Raw genomic sequence first — 17,924 nt, 5'->3', positions numbered from 1 at the left:
CCCAAACCTTTTGTTTAATGTACACCATACATACGTGCATTTATATGCTTCATTTTGAAACAGGGTCTCTACTCACTATGCTGTCGAGGTTGACCTTGATCTCTGTCTGTATGCCAGGAAGGCCTGAACTTGGGAATCCTCCTTCCTGCCTCAGTCTCTTGAGTGCCTGGAATTGGATGTTTATGCCAATGGGCTCTCTCTTAATTTTTTTAATTACAATTTTAAATGTATCATTATTATATGTGCATGTGTAAGATGGGGTGCCCATGCCATGGCAGTGTAGAGTTCAGAAGAGAACTGTGTAATTGGAGTTGGGCCTTTACTTCTACCTTCGTGTGGGCTCTAGGGATTGAACTGAGGTCCTCAGACTTCTGCAGCAAACTCCTTTCCCCTCTGAGCCATCTCCCAGCCCTTCTCTCTTCGTTTCTGCCATACGTTGCATTGCAGAGCTGTGTGCTGTGTATTGCCACGACCTCCCAGCACTGAAGAGTCAGAGGCAGGAGAATTAGGAGTTGGAGGCTAGACCGAGTTACATAGTGAGACCCTGTCTCCAAAATAAAATAGATAAACTAAAAACAGCGCAGAATTAGGAAGCTGGGTCCCCATTAGGAACCTGAAGTGTTAACTGCACTTATCTTCCTTAGGGGAGCAGAGGGCAGTTACAGGCAGATCTGTTCTCACTGGTCCCACCTCAGCTTCACCTGACCTCCATCTTTGTGGAAGGTGATCCCACAAGATGAATACCAGCCCTCTCATCTCCCCAGAATGAAGCTGCACCTGAGAGGGTCAGGGCTCGGCAGCCTGTCGAAGGACAGAGCCAGCCTCTGAGCAGTGAATAGCAGTTTACTTGCTGCTCGCCTGACATCCTTTCCCTATAGTTGCCATGTTTAATTAATTCACCTCCGTGGCCAGAAGAGTCTAGAAGATGTTGGTTTGGATTTCTAATGTCTGGCTCTTCCTTACTCAAAAATAAGGCAAGCCAGCAGAGAATCAGCAACAAAAAAGGGCATGCTGTAAATGTATAGACCTCTTTGAAGTCACCAGGGAAATAATAATCCCTGACTTTAATTAGCCAGGTCCCATTGTTATCTCCTCTACCCAGGGAGTCATTAACTCAGGCGCATAGATCCTGAGTCACGTTGACTGGGGTGAGATACTTACAGTCCTGGCTTTAAAGGCTGTGGAAATAACTAGCGTGGAAGGTGCTGTCACTAATGTTTCCCACGGTATTTTCCCTGATGTCACCACCAGAGACGGCACACTGGGCTGGAGAGGTGTAGGGCCACCATGTTGACTTGCGGTCCGCTGTAACTGGCGCTGCAGCCGCTGCATAGCTTGCTACCCGCACCCTCACAGCTGCCGTGGATGTCTAGTCAGCTTCTCTGTCGGTTGGAGGCTGGCTTCGCAAAGACCAGATCTGAGTTCGGCCAACTGTGATGCCTCCCTTCTTAACCACACGACGCCCCGTCTCTCATTGTGGAGCACTCTGTCTTCCAATGCGTACACGTAGAGCGTGCTTTTTAATTACCTATTGCTTTGGGTCATTTCTAACGTTAATGCACTTGCTTGTGTTGCCAGCCACCGAAATAGTCTTCACCTCCGCATCAGGAGCTTGTATTCATGTGGTGGCATGCTTAGCAGCTTCGGGACCGCATCCTTTTTTTAATTTTATTTATCATTTTCTCATTTTTTTTTGTTAAAAATCTTATAACTGAAATTATGATCATTGTATTGAAGTCTTTAAAAAGTAATTTAACTTTTTAAAATGTAATTAACACATTCTGATTTATTGAGCCTCGAGCTCTTTCGGGCCTGATGGGCTGTTGACCCATTATTTTATTTCCAACGTGTAGACCTTTTCTTACATTACTCTTAAATTTGATCCCATTCTCATCCTCAGGAATTATTTCTGTTGATTCCATCTAGATGATTACCTTTGTAGCGAGCTATTTATATTCATCCACAACCTTAAAAGCCTGTAAGAGATGGTTGAGATTAGTCATGTCCTCTCTAGTAACGGTAAAGGACTGAAAAGGTGTAAGTTATTGCTAAAATCCTGTGCAGTTGGACCGATTTTTATTGATTATAGGAGAGCACTGGAAAGTATGTTAAGGATTGATGAAGTATGAAATGGATTTCTGATGTCATTGTGGGAGCCCATTTTCAGGTTTCCTAGTGGCTTTACCCAGCAGGCCTGCATAGAGAGGATGATTGGACCACGGGCCCGAGTGCAGGTGTCAGAGATGGTCTGCACTTGGCTGTGCTGGAGGGAGGAGGTCTTTTGCTCCACCTCTTGGCATTTCTATAAATACCCTAGGGCAGAGACAGTTGGGTCCCGTTGGCATAGGTTCCAGGCCCTCTCAAGGCTATCCTGTATTTTCTATTTGTTTCTCCCCCTTCTAAATCCTTCTATCTAATATTTCCTGCGGCTCCTACTCAAGAGCACTCTAGGGAAATGTGGGGGTGGTGGGTAGCCCCTCTACAAGTCCTCTTTGTTTCTACACAGCAGCCTGTCAATTGAATTCAAGACTCACTGTCCTGAACTTGAGCACAAACATCGGCAAATGGGAATAGAGTCCCATGAAATTTAAACTATAGACTAGCACAGCAAGAGCAATGATAGCATGGCCAAGTGAACATGAGCCCCAACTTCTTATCCTCACGGAGCATTTGAAGGGATGGATCAGATATCTTAGTTTTAAGTTTTAGAACATAGACTCGTGTTCACCTGTCTTCGCTGTCAGCGTTGGTGACAGCAGCTTGTTTGGGTTTCTTTGAGGCTTGCTAACGGGATTCTGTTCTTGGTAGGCTCACGGTCCACATGGACGAAGAGCTGCGGGCGCTGGCTTTCAACACTCTCCAGGCGCTTATGCTCGATTTTCCAGACTGGCGGGAGGATGTTCTTTCAGGATTTGTATATTTTATTGTTCGTGAAGTGACGGATGTCCACCCCACCCTTCTTGATAATGCTGTAAAGATGTTGGTACAGTTGATAAATCAGTGGAAACAGGCAGCTCAGATGTATAACAAGACCCAGGACTCCCAGGTACTACACGTTCCCACATTGTCTGTGTGTGATCAGTAGTCCGTGACCGATTGTGACGCTAACTGACATAGATTGGCTCTCTCAAGCTCTACAATTGTTACTAGTTGTAATGACCTTCTGTTGATGGTAATCCCTTGTGCTGGACTTTCTCCTCATTCATGTGTTGGATACCAAGTCTAACCTTTAGCCTTCTTCATTTGGTAACAGGTTATGTTTTATCGAGTATAGGGTTTGTAGGGTAATTCTCCCGTTTCCAACATTTCAAAGCTTATATATGAAACCTTTGGTAGTCTGTCACTAGGGTTGATTGTTTCAGCAAAGGCACCGGTTTCTAAAGTGCGCAGGTCTGTAGTCCTTCACCATACATGGTGCACACGTGGTTGCCTTCTAACACTACCAGGACCATAGAACCCTAGAAGCTCGGACTGGACCATCTAGCTGCCCCAGGGCCTTTATGAGCATACAACTCCCACACCGAGCACCCCTGCTTCCGACAAACTCCCAGGTGATGCTGTGTACCTTAGATATGAAAGCCCGGACTTACGTAGGAGAGATGCAGTCCAGTCTCTCATTTCCCATTTGTAAACATTTTACTGAGAACGGTTAAGTAGTGGTTGCAGGGTCACAAGGGAGTCAGGGTGACAAGTTAGGCACATCCTAACTAGACTGCCATTGGGACACTTTATTTTCTGCATACTATTACTCTGTTCAGTTGAATTCTGAACCTCCTTCCTCCTTCAAGGGCTCTACCACTGAGATACACACCAAGAACTGTTTTTACTTCTTATTCTCAGACCAGGTCTCACTACGTTGCCCAAGCTGGCCTTGAACTCACTCTGTATCCTGAGCTGGCCTGAAACTTGTACCCTTCCTGCTTCAGCCTCCTGAGCTGCCGAGACGACAGGCTTACACCACCAGCCCCAGGCCACACTGTTGCATTTTAATGAAGTGAAGTGCTGTTTAAATCCCTTGAGCCAAGGCAGTCCTGTTACCGAAATGCCTGTAATCTGCTTTACTGGTTACTGTCTCTTTTCTGAATTCTTATATCTTTTAAAATTTTATTTGTTTTTAACTTGCATTTTTTTTTTCCAAGCATGGTATCGCTAATGGAGGTCATCACCCCCCTCCTCTGGAAAGGAACCCATATTCCACTGTGTTCCATGTGGTCGAAGGCTTTGCACTGGTCATCCTCTGTAGCAGCCGACCCGCCACCAGAAGGCTAGCTGTCAGTGTCCTTAGAGAGATACGGGCTTTGTTTGCACTTTTGGAGGTCCCTAAGGTAAGGTTTAGGTGGTTCATGGAGTCATCTCACAAACATGTTTAAGACTATCCTTCTGCCCATCCGTACTCCATGCAACTTACCTTACGGCTGCGGGCCTGATGCAAAACCACCCTACCCCCCACCCCACCAACCCTGCTCCCTAGTTCTTCACAAGGGCATGAGCTGGAACTCTGCTCAGCTTCACTTCCTGTTGCCCGCTCTTCTTAGGCATTCCTCGCTTGTTCAGATGCATGGTCTCCTCTCTTTTACAGGGTGAGGATGAGCTAGCCATAGATGTAATGGACAGACTGAGCCCCTCCATTCTTGAGAGCTTCATACATCTCACGGGGGCCGATCAGGTAACTGCAGGACTCTCTTCTCAATCTTATTTGGGCACCTAAGGCAGGTGAATACACATCCACGTGTGTGTACACATCAATGTATCTCCTTAACAAATGCAGTGAGTTAGAAAGTATTTCTCAAACATATACCATGTGTCAAAGTCACATGCTTATGCTGTGACTAGTTCTTGTAGCCATAAAAAGAAGTTGATCTTGGTAAAGTTCTAGCCTTTCTGATCTCAGGCATTTCCCTTAAATGTGATGTCACTGGACCGTCATCTGCTGCCTAGTAGTTACAGTCTTGGGAAGAAATACTCTTCGATCAAAGGGGAAGAAACACACTTGCTTTGTCAGTGAATATTTTCATCTGCTTTATGAAATTAAGTAAAATAGTATGTTAAAAATGTAGAGAAACATTTTATTTAAAATAAATACTCTTTATTTTCTCAGCAAACACATTTTAAAAAAAAATGATAGTCTTTACTTTTTTCTCCTCCCCTCCCCCTCCCTTTCTCTGTCCTATTCTATTTTCTGTGCTTGGGCTAGAACCCAGGGCCACATCCAGCCTGACTCAGGCAAACTTCTTTTAGTTTTCTGGAGTGTGGGTGGAGTGGAGAGGAAAGCCAAGTCAGGACTCCAAGGTTGATGTAGGAACAACTATGTAATTTACCACTTGCATTTTAATTCTCCTATTTGGGAATACATGGGTGAGAGATTTATTTGCCTTCTGCTCAACCCCTGCTTCTTACAACTCATCTGTTATACACAACCATAGGCAGGTCGTAATAAAGTTTTATAAGCCTAAGCCATGATTTAAAGTGTATACAGTTAAAAGAATTGTTTTATATCATTAACTGTATATTATGGTAACAAATAGAGTAATAAGTGACTTAATAATACCTTAAACAGTACTTTTTAAATAAAATGGAAAAAGTATTAATTTTTTAAAGATATTAATTTCTTTAAGAATCTGAATGTTACGGAACGAATATTTAAGATGGTGTATCTTAGAATGTGAGACAGCTCACCTTCAGGCTGTTCCACTTAATCAGGATGAAAGTTAGTGACTTTCATTTTATTTCTAAAAAGTTCTGTGGACCCATGAAAGTTGAGCATCCACAGAGGAATGACTCAAGCTATGGATCTTAACCTTCTTGGTCCACACAGCCTTTTGAGAATAATGAAAGCTACAACATGTCTCTCTTGAGAATAAACTCAGGGGAATGTCAGAAATTCACTACTTCCTCAAACCTACCTTCAGCCACACTCTATATCTTACTTTCCAGAAAACACTGATTGTCCACTTCGGGCATAAAGCACCCCTCCTATATAAAAACTTTGAAAGTTACTCAAATACAGATAATCATTTGCTCTCTCTCTAGACTACTTTGCTGTATTGCCCCAGCTCCGTAGATCTGCAGACATTAGCAGAATGGAACTCCTCTCCCATCAGCCACCAGTTTGACGTCATCAGTCCCTCACACATTTGGATATTTGCACATGTGACCCAAGGCCAAGACCCGTGGATTATAAGTCTCTCCAGTTTTCTAAAGCAGGAAAATCTTCCTAAACACTGCTCCACAGCCGTGAGCTACGCGTGGATGTTCGCGTACACGAGGCTGCAGCTGCTGTCCCCCCAAGTTGATGTAAAGTAAGTCCTTTGCATAGAGCGCATTTTAAAGTGGATGGTCAGCTTTCGAGATGCATGCTTTTGAAAAGGGACATACGCTGGAAATTCTCTACGTCGTGTGCTGTACTATATTGCTCTCTTATAGAGAGGAAGAGAGATGGGAAAATGTAGACTCAGAGAGATCTGTTTTATCTATTCCGGCTGACAGGATAGGCATCTAATGCTTTATTCATTTCTCTTTGGTCCCTCCAGAAAGACTGAGTGCTTGCAATAAAAACTTTATGCTAAAGTTTAACATCTCCTTTAAATTGGTAGACAACTTGACATTAGTTACATAAAACTTTCAAAATGCTTTCTGCCGTTGATGGTTGCTAAGGAGAGGGAGTCACTGTTTTTGAGGGTGTGGCCGCTAGCACTTGGCCCGTGCCCTGGCGGATGGCCACTGAAGAGCGGCACAAATTGGATTTGGGGGGTGGTGGGGGTTTATTAATAACAGGGGGAATAAGGAAGACACAGTTGGAAGAACAACAGTGTGGTAGTTGGATGGAGGTAATGATGGAGAAATATGAACAAAATATGTATTTTCAAATAAAAGGTACTATTTAAACAAAACACGCGTGATTTCTGCCCCCTTTTCCTTAAATTTATTGATTGCTTTTCTTTTTCCTTTTTCAGTAGCCCCATCAATGCAAAGAAGGTAAACGCCACCACGAGCAGTGACTCCTACATTGGCCTGTGGAGAAACTACCTAATTCTCTGCTGCAGCGCAGCCGCCTCCCCCTCCCCGACCCCCTCCCCCTCCTCCTCGGCATCCACAGGCCCCATGAGATGCTCTCCTCCTGAGACGCTGGCGTCCACCCCTGACAGCGGGTACAGCATCGACGCCAAGGTGGGTCTTCCTCACCCTCCGGGGTGTCCCAGTGACTCCAGGGAAGGGACATTCTAAGTTTCTCTTCACTCGCGGAAAATAAAATAGAGAGGTTGAAGAATATATCGTCCATGTTCGCGGAGGGGGGGGGGGGGCGGGGGACGGACACGACGGGACACGGGACATCTTGGAAAATTCTATTGTTATTTTTATGGATTCCTAGTTAGAATTAAGAATAGATTTTCCGGGCTGGAGAGATGGCTCAGCGGTTAAGAGCACTGTCTGTTCTTCCAGAGGTCCTGAGTTCAATTCCCAGCAACCACATGGTGGCTCACAACCATCTGTAATGAGATCTGGTGCCCTCTTCTGGCCTGCAGGTGTATGTGCAGACAGAACACTATACATAATAAATAAATCTTAAGGAAAAAAAAAATAGATTTTCCACTGGGCAAAAGCGACCGTGTACATAAAAATAGCATACTGAAAATTTTAAAGGAAATGATAACATGTGTTTCCCCTTATTTCGCTTCCCAAGCCCGTATACTTCCCATTGCCAGTAGGAGTCACTGATTCCTTGGTTTATTGGTTTCGTGAGACAAGCCTCACATATAACCCAGGCCGGCTTAGAACTGTACCCTGGGCTGGCACAAACTTCTTACAATCCTCTTGTCTTAGCCGCCCCGGTCCTAGGATTACAGGGGTGAACTGCTCCCAAAGTCATCGTCTAATGATTAACCGCTTTTACAGAGTTTGCCTAACTCACACAGTAACATAATAGATACTTGAGAAGAACTGCTAAATAGACTGTCTGACGGGACAGAAGACGTCATGGTGTGGTTGGAGGAAGCCTAAGACTAGGGTGTCAGAATTTTGTTTTTCTTATGTTTATGGATCAAAAGATAGAAAATGTCTGATGGATCCTTGGAGCGTTGTGTGGTGGCGCATCTCTAAACAAACAAGTTCTGTGAATGAACTTGCAGCAAGCCATCGGACAAGCCCTTTAGCTTTTCTGAGTTCCGTGTGCTGAAAGTGAGTTTTGTAGCAGCCTTTGTTTGCCCCCAAAGTGTCATTTACTCAATGGTATTTGACCAAAGATGATTAAATGTCAAGTTATTTGGTTGACTATCTAATTGTAAGTAAGTAGCAATTCTGATTTTTTTCCCTCAGATTATTGGCATCCCATCCCCTTCATCCTTGTTCAAGCACATAGTTCCAATGATGCGCTCCGAGAGCATGGAAGTCACAGAGTCCCTTGTTCTAGGTCTTGGCAGGACCAACCCAGGAGCCTTTAGGTAACTCTCTTCGTACCTTTTTCGATGTGGTGGAATACCAAGTGTGCTCAGCAGAGAGGCGGAGTGGAGTGGGGTCCAGGTCTTTTGCACATAGTTGCACACCAGCCCTGACCTCTCCACTCAGTCAATGTATTCAGCCATCCCGTTCTCATCTGTACTGAGCAAATTCAAACTTGGTTTTCTCCACAAAATTGTTCTCCCGATATCACCATTTTTATGTAAATGATCAAATCACGGGTGGATTTTGTTTCCGTGGGCTTTTCATTTTGTTCTCAGTCCTGTGCGATGAGCACATTTTCAATTTAAATCAAAATGTAAACCAGGTTCTGTCTAATCTTCTGTTACTACAAATACTGGTTCAGTAAACAACGGTGTGTTAATCAGTTGCCTTTGCATCTGACTGTCTCCCTAGGAAAATCAGGCTAGCCTGCTGGATGGCAGGATGTCCTTAACTCGGTTAGCAGCGTGCTTGTTGGTGTGAAAGGAAGGAGGAGAGCATTTTACACATAACCATGTTTCAAATCCATAAAATATACACAGTTCACAAAACAATGGAATAAAAATATCGATGTTATTTTTCTCTATAAACAGAGAGGCTTATGCCATGTTCTGCAGTTTCTAAATGTTCAATTAGATGACTTTTATAATTGAAATGAAGCATTAAGAACTGTTTGAAACAGTAGACTTAGGGTTAATATTTAGCAGTTTCTGCTGTTTCAGTATATACTTGCAAATGTCAGATTCTACCCACCTAGCTGTCGGTGCAAAGAATATATACCGTTTTTCTTTTAGGGAGCTGATAGAGGAGTTACACCCCATAATTAAAGAAGCACTTGAAAGAAGGCCAGAGGTAAGCCATTATGTAGATTCCCATCGTTAAGTATTTATGTGGTAAACCTTGTCCTGATGTACCCAAAAAGGTAGAAATTAAGGTGCAAAAGGCTGATGTGTTTTGTTGTTGCTATTGTTTGGGTTTTTTTTGTTTTGTTTTTGTTTTGTTTTTGTTTGTTTGCTTGCTTGCTTTTGCTTTATAGTGGCCCAGCCTTGTCTGGAACTTACTATGTAGACGAGGCTAGCCTCAAGCTCAAGAAATCCATTTGCCTGTGCCTTAGGAGTTCTGGATTTGAAAGCACAAGCACCCGTGCCCAGCTGCCTGGTGTATTTTAAACTTGGCCTTTCCTGTGCAGATTCTCTCTCTTGCCCGGTACAGCACAAGCAGAAACCCGGGGTGTAGAGCAGTTGGAACGTCACTGTAGCATGAAGGAGAGCAGGACGTAGGGTCTGCACAGAGCTGGCAGGCCTTCTGAGAATGGCCACACAGTAAATGCTTCAGGGTTTCCAGCCTCGCCGTCTCTGCGGCAACTACTCGGTTGCCTTTGAAGCATGAACACATCCGTAGACTACTGTCAGCAATCATCCCTGGCTGCCCCCCAGCAAACTTTCCTTAACAGTCAGTCACCAGCAGTCCCGTTCGACGGCCCTGCTTCTCAAATCTCATATCTACAGAACCGAAACATTCAGAAACAGTAGGCTTTTAGGAGCAAAGGAGTGTGTAAACTAATTACATCAGTTTGCTGTGACACGTGGATATGAGCTTATAGAAAATGCATAAGATAAATGCCTCTGGACTCTGCCTGCATCGTTAAGAAGTGCTGATACCTGAGCTGGGCTTGGGGACATTTTTCCTAATGGACAAAGGCACTCACTGTAGGCAGAAAAACAACATTTGACAGTATTATGGAAGTATCTGGAAATTGCTTGATTTTTCTGCATAATTACATTATGAGGGAAAGAAGTTAACTATTAGGCTAGCTAGCTCAATACAAAGTAGCTCATGAAAGTGGCCTGGTTTTCAGTCTGTCCTGTGTGTAGTCTGGTTCTGGCATGACAGTGACCTCTGAGAATTATGCAAAGATCTTGCTAAAATTTAGCTGCTAGGCCTGTCCAGGGAGAATCCCTGGGGCAGTGTCTGTAAAGCAACTTACATGGTCTCAGATCCTAGTGGAGGATCTCTACTGTGAATGCTGGGGTGGTGAGGTCCCCTGAGAAACTTAAGTGGGAGAGGGAGTTAGTGACAGCTGCTGCCCTGTACAGAGAACTCTGAATCCACATCATTTGTTGTAGGGTAGCAGTCGGGTTCCCCTCTGGTTACAGGGCACAATGATTAGGTGAAGAGACCCTTGAATGCCAGTTCCCATTTGAGAGTCTGCAGCCCACTGTCTTGCTTGCAAGATAAACGAAAGCATACAACTCTGCAGACATCCTTGAGGACGGTTAGGAAGCTGTTTACGTCACAATGGGTTTCTGTAAACTCTAGGAAGACCCCAACGAAGTAGTGAACGTAATGAGTCAGCAAATGAGCTTGCTTCCGGAGGGCAGGAAGGTGGATGGGGATGTGGAAGTGAAAGATTAAGAAAAATGTCCAATTGCTCTGGATTAGGAAAATGAGTTTGTACATGAGATGAGGCGGATAGAAAGTGATACAGGAAATTGCTCCCCTGTTCAGCTTGCTGTCGGGATCAGCACCCTGTTATCTTAGCCCTTGTTTATTCAGCCCATAATGGGCAACGATGTCCTTTGCTTTTTTTTGGTTTTTCGAGACAGGGTTTCTCTGTAGCTTTGCGCCTTTCCTGGAACTCGCTTTGTAGACCAGGCCGCCCTCGAACTCACAGAGATCCGCCTGGCTCTGCCTCCCGAGTGCTGGGATTAAAGGCGTGCGCCACCATCACCCAGCTGTCCTTTGCTTTTATGTGTACTTTCTGTTGCAAAAATTAAATTAGGTAGGAGGCAGGCGTGAGCAAAACCTTAGGTTTTTAATCTGTTAGGATTGTTTCCTCTGCCTCATTTTCTGAGTCTTAGGGATTCCTCATGACTCTGATAGGACATCATTGATTAATTCTTCTGAAATCAGCGGGCCACCAAATCACCAAAGAGTAGCTGTAGGATTTTATTTCTGCCGCACATAGGAGGGATCAGCTGATCAAATGCTATGTGGTTTTGTTTGGCTCTTTAATTTCACACCCTCCACACACCTGTCCCTTTGAGACCACAGCCAGCAGCATCCTCAGCGTCCACATGTGTAACCGTGATGAGCCACGTTGTTGACTTTCCGAATCACAGTGGCAGTCTCCCGTGAATTTCCCCAGTGTTTTCTCAATTCACATCTCTGTATATTTGGAACAGAATATGAAACGGCGCAGGCGTCGAGACATTTTACGAGTACAACTGGTCCGGATATTTGAACTGCTGGCGGATGCTGGTGTCATTAGTCACAGGTCGGTATTGAATTCTGACTTTCAAAACTTTGGGATGATTAGGGAATGTGTTTTCTCCTTGAAATACACGAAAACAAAAAAGCACCATTGCAACAAAAATACCTGTCTAATACACGTCAACATCTGTGCATATTATTTACCAATTAAAGAGGCATTCAATCCATTAATCAACAGCCATAAATTATGTACCACCAGAAGCGGAAGCAGGATTACCATGAGTTTGAGGCTAGCCTGAGCTACAGAGTTACCAAAATAATAATAATAGTAATAGTAAAAATAAAGGAAAGAAAGAAAATCTACAATCAGCACTAGATTGGTCAAAAACTAGCTTTAATGGGCCCGTGACTTGGATATTTGATTGGAGCCTTGATTTCTAGGAAAAGGCAATAGTGGTGGCCTTTTCTTGACAGATTTATAATCTCTTACCTTGTTTTGAAGATAAATATCTTCTGGGCTTGAAAAAAAACTCCTATGTTGAAAGGCTACTGTTAATAAGGTATGCAAATTTATTCTGATGAACTGCTGTGGGTCCTGATGGGGAAATTATGAGCTTTGTAGATGTAACTCACAGCTATGTTTTCCACCATTCACAAACCAGAAATCCTGGAGTTATTCTTGACAGTAGGACCAAGACCCTTGAGGAAAATACCATTAGCTGTGAGCTGAAAGTGAACCGTTTCCTTTGGAGGGTAATGGTGTCAGCTGACCTTTGAAGGCAAAAGTAATGGATCTGACCTTGTACACAAAAGGTAGCTGGGTAGAAGTTCTGGCCGGAGGAATAGGTCGATAATTTAACAAGCCTAGTAACGGTGTGTGCTCTCCTTTCTTCTGGCTGTTTCTCAGTGTGCCCAGCACCTTTCAGATCTAGCATCAGGACTTGTGACAGACTCTGGAAACAGAGCTTTAGTGGGAGAGAATGTTAAAACCATAGATTCACTTTTCTTGTGTGCTGAATGGAAAGTGAAAGAAAAGGTGATTAAAGGTGATCTAATTGAAATTATGAAGAATAAAGTGGAGATGTGTGGACTTGATGACGGAACAAGAAGAATATGTATGATATGAGCCTTTTGTGCCCCTTTTAATGTGGTAGGCGAGGATGGATGCCCTTTGAATGGTTCTGTTTTGGATAACTACCAAATACTGGGAGACTGAAAATGAACTTCAATATTGGTATTTGAAAATAAGCTGTGCCCACTTCTGAGCGGTAATGGTTTTAGAAAAGAGCTATTTGGGTTCATTTTTTTTTCTAAGAGAAAATTAATGGAAGGTTGTCACTTCTGTGTGTGTCCCCCATCCCACATGGCTAAGGATGGGAGACATTTTGAATGCCAGGAAGACAGGGACCCCAGGTGCCTAATGTGTGCAGTAGCTACTAAGCGATGTTTAAGTGAACGAATGTTCTTTCCTGGTGTAGGATGCAGCCCACTAATTGGTGGTGATTTCTGTCACAGAAGTCAGAATTTGGCCCATCAGTTCATTCAGCACATGTTTACTATTACAGATGGATATTTTTAATATAGCCTTTGAAACATCTTACTCTTGTTTGTATGTGATCAGGATTTTTTTTAAAGATATAATTAGTGAAAATAAAAATGCGATGTAGAAGTACTTTCCCAATATAATGAGAGCTGACCTAGCCAAATAGAAATGTAATACCCTTTGATTTATATAGCAAGCACTTATTGTTTGCAGGGTCATTTTAGGTACAGTGACTCCTGTAGGTTCTTAATGAAACATACTGTCATAGTCCTGGGTACATAACTAAGAGCTGATGGGACAAGACAGGCGTCTAGACTTCTGACTCTAAATGGCCCATGGCTCTGGGGTGTACTTCCCTTGCCTCAGTAGGAATCCCAGAGCAGGCTTAGGGAAGCTCCAAGTCTAAAGCAGTCCAAGATCCAGTACTATGTCCTTGAATCCCCTTTAAATATATTCTTCATAACACGCATCATCTCAGAAGGCCGGTGATAGACAGTCAGGCGTGCTAAAGGTGTGGTATGAAGAGCAACAGAGAAGGGACACTTTACTGGAAATGGCCTTCCTTTCTATAGTGACACATCCCCACTCCCACCGCCCCCCTACAGGGCTCCCCACTCCTTGCCACAAAGCATTGTATGTGAATGGAGAGTTGGTGATACTTAAGTTTTTGTAAAAGTAGGTATGAAGTTGGATGGTATAAATTACAATAGCAGTCCCTTGATGAAGAAGCACCGCCTACTTTTTATATTAAAGTAAGTCAAAATGGTATTGATTTCATTTTTACGTCTGCCACAACCACCCCCGGTGTAGGAGGCGCTCTTCTGACTGCGGTAAACGGGATTTGTTCTTTCTTCAGCTGGGATGGAGAGTCACGTTTTCTCTGTTTCTCCTCTGTGGTGTTTTCAGTGCAAGCGGTGGCCTTGATAGCGAAACGCATTTCCTCAACAACACTTTGTTGGAGTACGTAGATTTGACGCGACAGCTTCTAGAGGCAGAAAATGAAAAGGACTCTGACACGCTGAAGGATATCCGGTGTCATTTCAGTGCCTTAGTGGCGAATATCATTCAGAACGTGCCAGGTAGGGTTTCTGGTTTCCCAGAGCACCCTGGAATGTCAAGGGACCATTCCGCGCTTTCCTCTCCTTTGACGTTTTGTATGTTAAGGAAGTAACTTGTGGGCGGGACATGCTGACCTCAGTGGGGAAAGGCACTTCCTGCCCAGACTGGTCACATTACTGTCATCTCTGGGACCCACATGGAGGGAGAGGACTGATTGCTGGGAGCTGACCTGTGACCGCCACACCAGCTCTGAGGCATGTTTCTCTCTCTCTCTCTCTCTCTCTCTCTCTCTCTCTCTCTCTCTCTCTCTCTCTCTCTCTCTCTCTCTCTCACACACACACACACACACACACACACACACACACCAATAAATTAATTAATTAATTAATTAAATATGTTTTTTAGAGCCTCTAACTTGAGAGCATCCTGAGAAACTTACGTCAGCACAATGTCAATGGCAAAAGTTGTTTTTTGTTGTTTTTTTGTTTGTTTTGTTTTTTTTAACCTCAAAAATTAGTGTCAGTAACTAGAAATCAAGAAGGAACCAGCCCAGTAGGGATTTTCAACAATCATCAAGACACTGATACAAAATTCAGAAGCTCTTTAGAATTAGGATGAGCTCTGTGGACAAGCCTGTGGTAGATACAGTGAGCCAGGAGTGGAATGCTCAAAGTGATAATTGATAATAAAGTGAACAAGTCACAGATTGGAGGAAGAGTACAGGTGATGGATATACATTAAAGTAAGTGGACAGTGTTACCGATGGATTCATTTCACAGATGCGTGCCTGTTTTTGAGCAGGCACTGAGAAATGTGCTATGGAGATTGAGCTATACAGCTGCTTTAAAAAGTTGTAAATTCTTTCCAAATACAAGATTTTAAAAGATTAAGCCTTTTGTATGCAGCATGAGTTGATTTTTTTTCTCTCTCCAAATACAATTATTTTGTTAATTTTTAAGAATTATATACTAACCTTTGGCTTTCAATCACCTGGGTGGTATTTTTTGTCCTTTGAAAGGTAAATGTTATTTGAGGGTCAAGAGCATTCTTCTCCTCTATATTTTCTATGTAGAAGAGTGGCTAGTGTAAAGATAGATTTAGTTTCATTACTGTGCACTTTGCCCATAACGTCCATCTTGATTTATTGAGATACTATTGAATTTCTTAACTCACATTGATATAGAGAATATATAGGGTCGGTGTGCTGGCTAGTTGTATGTCAACTTGACAAAGGCTAGAGCCATCTGAAAAGAGGGGACCTCAGTTGAGAAAGTGCCTCCATAAGATCTGCCTGTAGAGCATTTTCGTAATTAGTGATTGATGGGGAGGGCCCAGCCCATTGTGGGTGGTGCTATCCCTGAGCTGGTGGTCCTGGGTTCTATAAGAAGGCAGGCTGAGCAAGTCATGATAAGCTGTTATGTGGAACTTCCTCCTCAAGTTCCTTTTGGTATTTGTGTTTCATCACAGCAATAGTAACCCTGAGTAAGACGTAGGATAGGACTCCAAAAGGGTAAGTTCCCCTGAACTAGTGGGTTCCAAACTGAACCATTTCACAGGGCACACCGCAGTCTGCACATGACTTAGAGTAGGTCCCTCCTTTGCTCTTATGTCAAGGTGTATGTGTGGTGCCTTCCACAAAGGCAACTTTTTTTACTGGGGGAAGAAAATACAGAATTTGAAATAGCACTCTCCCAGTCAAAAGCTCTCACTTAGCGACGAATCAAGCCCCTTGTCTTCGTGGCGTTCGTCAGGCAGCCAGGAAGAGGCTGGTCCTGATCTAGGTCCCTCCTGGACTGCTTGCGGCATCCTGCCTGGAGGTTTTAGATAGATTCAAATGCAGCTTCCTCTTACTATCCTGTAGCCTTTGGTTTTTAATAACTGACAAGTTGGCATGCACGCTAGAATAAAATGAACTAGAAGTCAATATGTTTACCTGTTTTTATATTTACAGTGCACCAGAGAAGAAGTATTTTTCCTCAACAAAGCCTTCGTCACAGTCTGTTTATGCTGTTCAGTCACTGGGCAGGTCCCTTTAGCATCATGTTTACACCCTTGGACAGATACAGTGATAGGAATATGCAAATCAATAGACATCAATACTGTGCATTAAAGGTACTTCCTTATATCCCCGATTGCCTTTTTACTGTGTTAAGAGTCACTTTTTTTTTTTTCTGTCTCTCCTTATGTAATATCATGAAACAGAAAAGGGTGTCTTCAGAGCACCAAGAGTGTTAGGGTGTGGATTCATCTGTACATAGGTAGCTTTGTCTAGGTACCTAAAATACAGTTCCTAAAATCTCTAGGATTTTATTATTGTTTTCTTAAAAGAAGGAATACCTATTGTTGTTTGTGTTTAAGTATTCGTTCTCTTGGCCCTCTTGTCTTTAACGTAGTATGATGATAGACTAACTTACTCATAATAAGTATTTCCCTTTTAAAAGCTACTGCTATGATAGGGGTACAGCTTCCTCACAGAATGCTTGCCCAGCATGTATAAGCCCTAGGGTTTATCCCCAGAACCAAAAAAAAAAGATTACTATTAAATAGTTCCTTGTGAAAGGTTGAAAGGTATTATGGCTAGATACACATGAGTAAAAATCCCTTGCCTCTTCTCATTAAGCAGCAACATTTGACCTCTTAAATGTTTTAAATGTAATTCTGATATTTTCGTTTGAAGGCCATGTCTGCTGTCCTGTGTTGTGGCCCTGTTGCAGACAATGTAGGACTGTCATCAGATGGTTATTTATACAAGTGGCTGGATAACATTCTGGACTCTCTGGATAAAAAGGTAATTCTAGCAGTTCCTCTGAAGTTTCATAATAAATTACCATTATGTTATTTGCAGCTCGTGTGTGGACCTCTGAAATAAGTCTTCCTTAAAAATAGGATAGAGGCCGGGCGGTGGTGGCGCACGCCTTTAATCCCAGCACTCGGGAGGCAGATCCAGGCGGATCTCTGTGAGTTCGAGGCCAGCCTGGGCTACAGAGTGAGTTCCAGGAAAGGCACAAAGCTACACAGAGAAACACTGTCTGGAAAAACAAAACAAAACAAAAAAAACAACAACAAAAAAAAATAGGATAGAATTATATGCATAAAAAAACCTAAGGGCGGTGGTGGCGCACACCTTTAATCTCAGCACTCAGGAGGCAGAGGCAGGTGGATCTCTGAGTTCAAGGCCAGCCTGGTCTACAGAGTGAGATCCAGGTCAGGCACCAAAACTACATAGGGAAACCCTGTCTCAAAAAACAAAACAAAAGACTGTGGAGTTGGCTCAGTGATTGAAGCACTTGCCAGGCAAGTGTAAGGACCCAAGTTCAGATCCCCAGCACCCATGTAAATGCCAGGTTGACGTGGCAGGGTACTGGTAATTCCAGCACTCACAGAACAACTGGGATTGCCAGAGCAAACCGGACTAACGTTACTGGTGAGCGCTGGGCACAACTGAGAGACCCTCCCTCCCTGAATAAGCATATGATAGGAAATCAGACAGGGTGTATCGTCTAAGGAAGTGAGAATTCTTATTACTCACATGAATAATTTTAATTTCCCTTTCACAGCGTAGGATTAATAAGGTGCCGCATGTATATCTTAATAGGATGCAGTCTAAATAACTAAAATTAAAATATGTTGAGTTGCTCTCGTGGAGAAGCGTGCTCTTTGCTTTGTCTCTTGT

At 43.3% G+C, this 17,924-nt stretch overlaps 1 protein-coding gene across 7 annotated transcripts in view; it reads left to right on the top strand.

The window, feature by feature from the left end:
• The window catches only part of Fryl (FRY like transcription coactivator), a 248,884-nt gene that overhangs the window by 166,841 nt on the left and 64,119 nt on the right, over window positions 1-17,924 (top strand). For all 7 annotated transcript variants that reach the window (XM_052735117.1, XM_052735116.1, XM_052735114.1 and 4 more), the window contains 11 exons: window positions 2,809-3,046; window positions 4,140-4,325; window positions 4,580-4,666; window positions 6,031-6,299; window positions 6,954-7,167; window positions 8,314-8,438; window positions 9,231-9,288; window positions 11,622-11,713; window positions 14,099-14,271; window positions 16,203-16,363; window positions 16,929-17,039. In XM_052735117.1, the coding sequence (XP_052591077.1) occupies window positions 2,809-3,046; window positions 4,140-4,325; window positions 4,580-4,666; window positions 6,031-6,299; window positions 6,954-7,167; window positions 8,314-8,438; window positions 9,231-9,288; window positions 11,622-11,713; window positions 14,099-14,271; window positions 16,203-16,363; window positions 16,929-17,039 (1,714 nt within the window). The remainder of the gene's footprint in view (window positions 1-2,808; window positions 3,047-4,139; window positions 4,326-4,579; window positions 4,667-6,030; window positions 6,300-6,953; window positions 7,168-8,313; window positions 8,439-9,230; window positions 9,289-11,621; window positions 11,714-14,098; window positions 14,272-16,202; window positions 16,364-16,928; window positions 17,040-17,924) is intronic.

The sequence above is a fragment of the Peromyscus californicus genome, unplaced genomic scaffold (genome assembly GCF_007827085.1).
Source record: "Peromyscus californicus insignis strain IS unplaced genomic scaffold, ASM782708v3 Scaffold_13__1_contigs__length_99412109, whole genome shotgun sequence".
In the NCBI taxonomy this organism is placed as follows: Eukaryota; Metazoa; Chordata; class Mammalia; order Rodentia; family Cricetidae; genus Peromyscus; species Peromyscus californicus.
The sequence above is the reverse complement of the archived record's forward strand: the minus strand, read 5'-3'. Positions and strand labels throughout refer to the sequence as shown.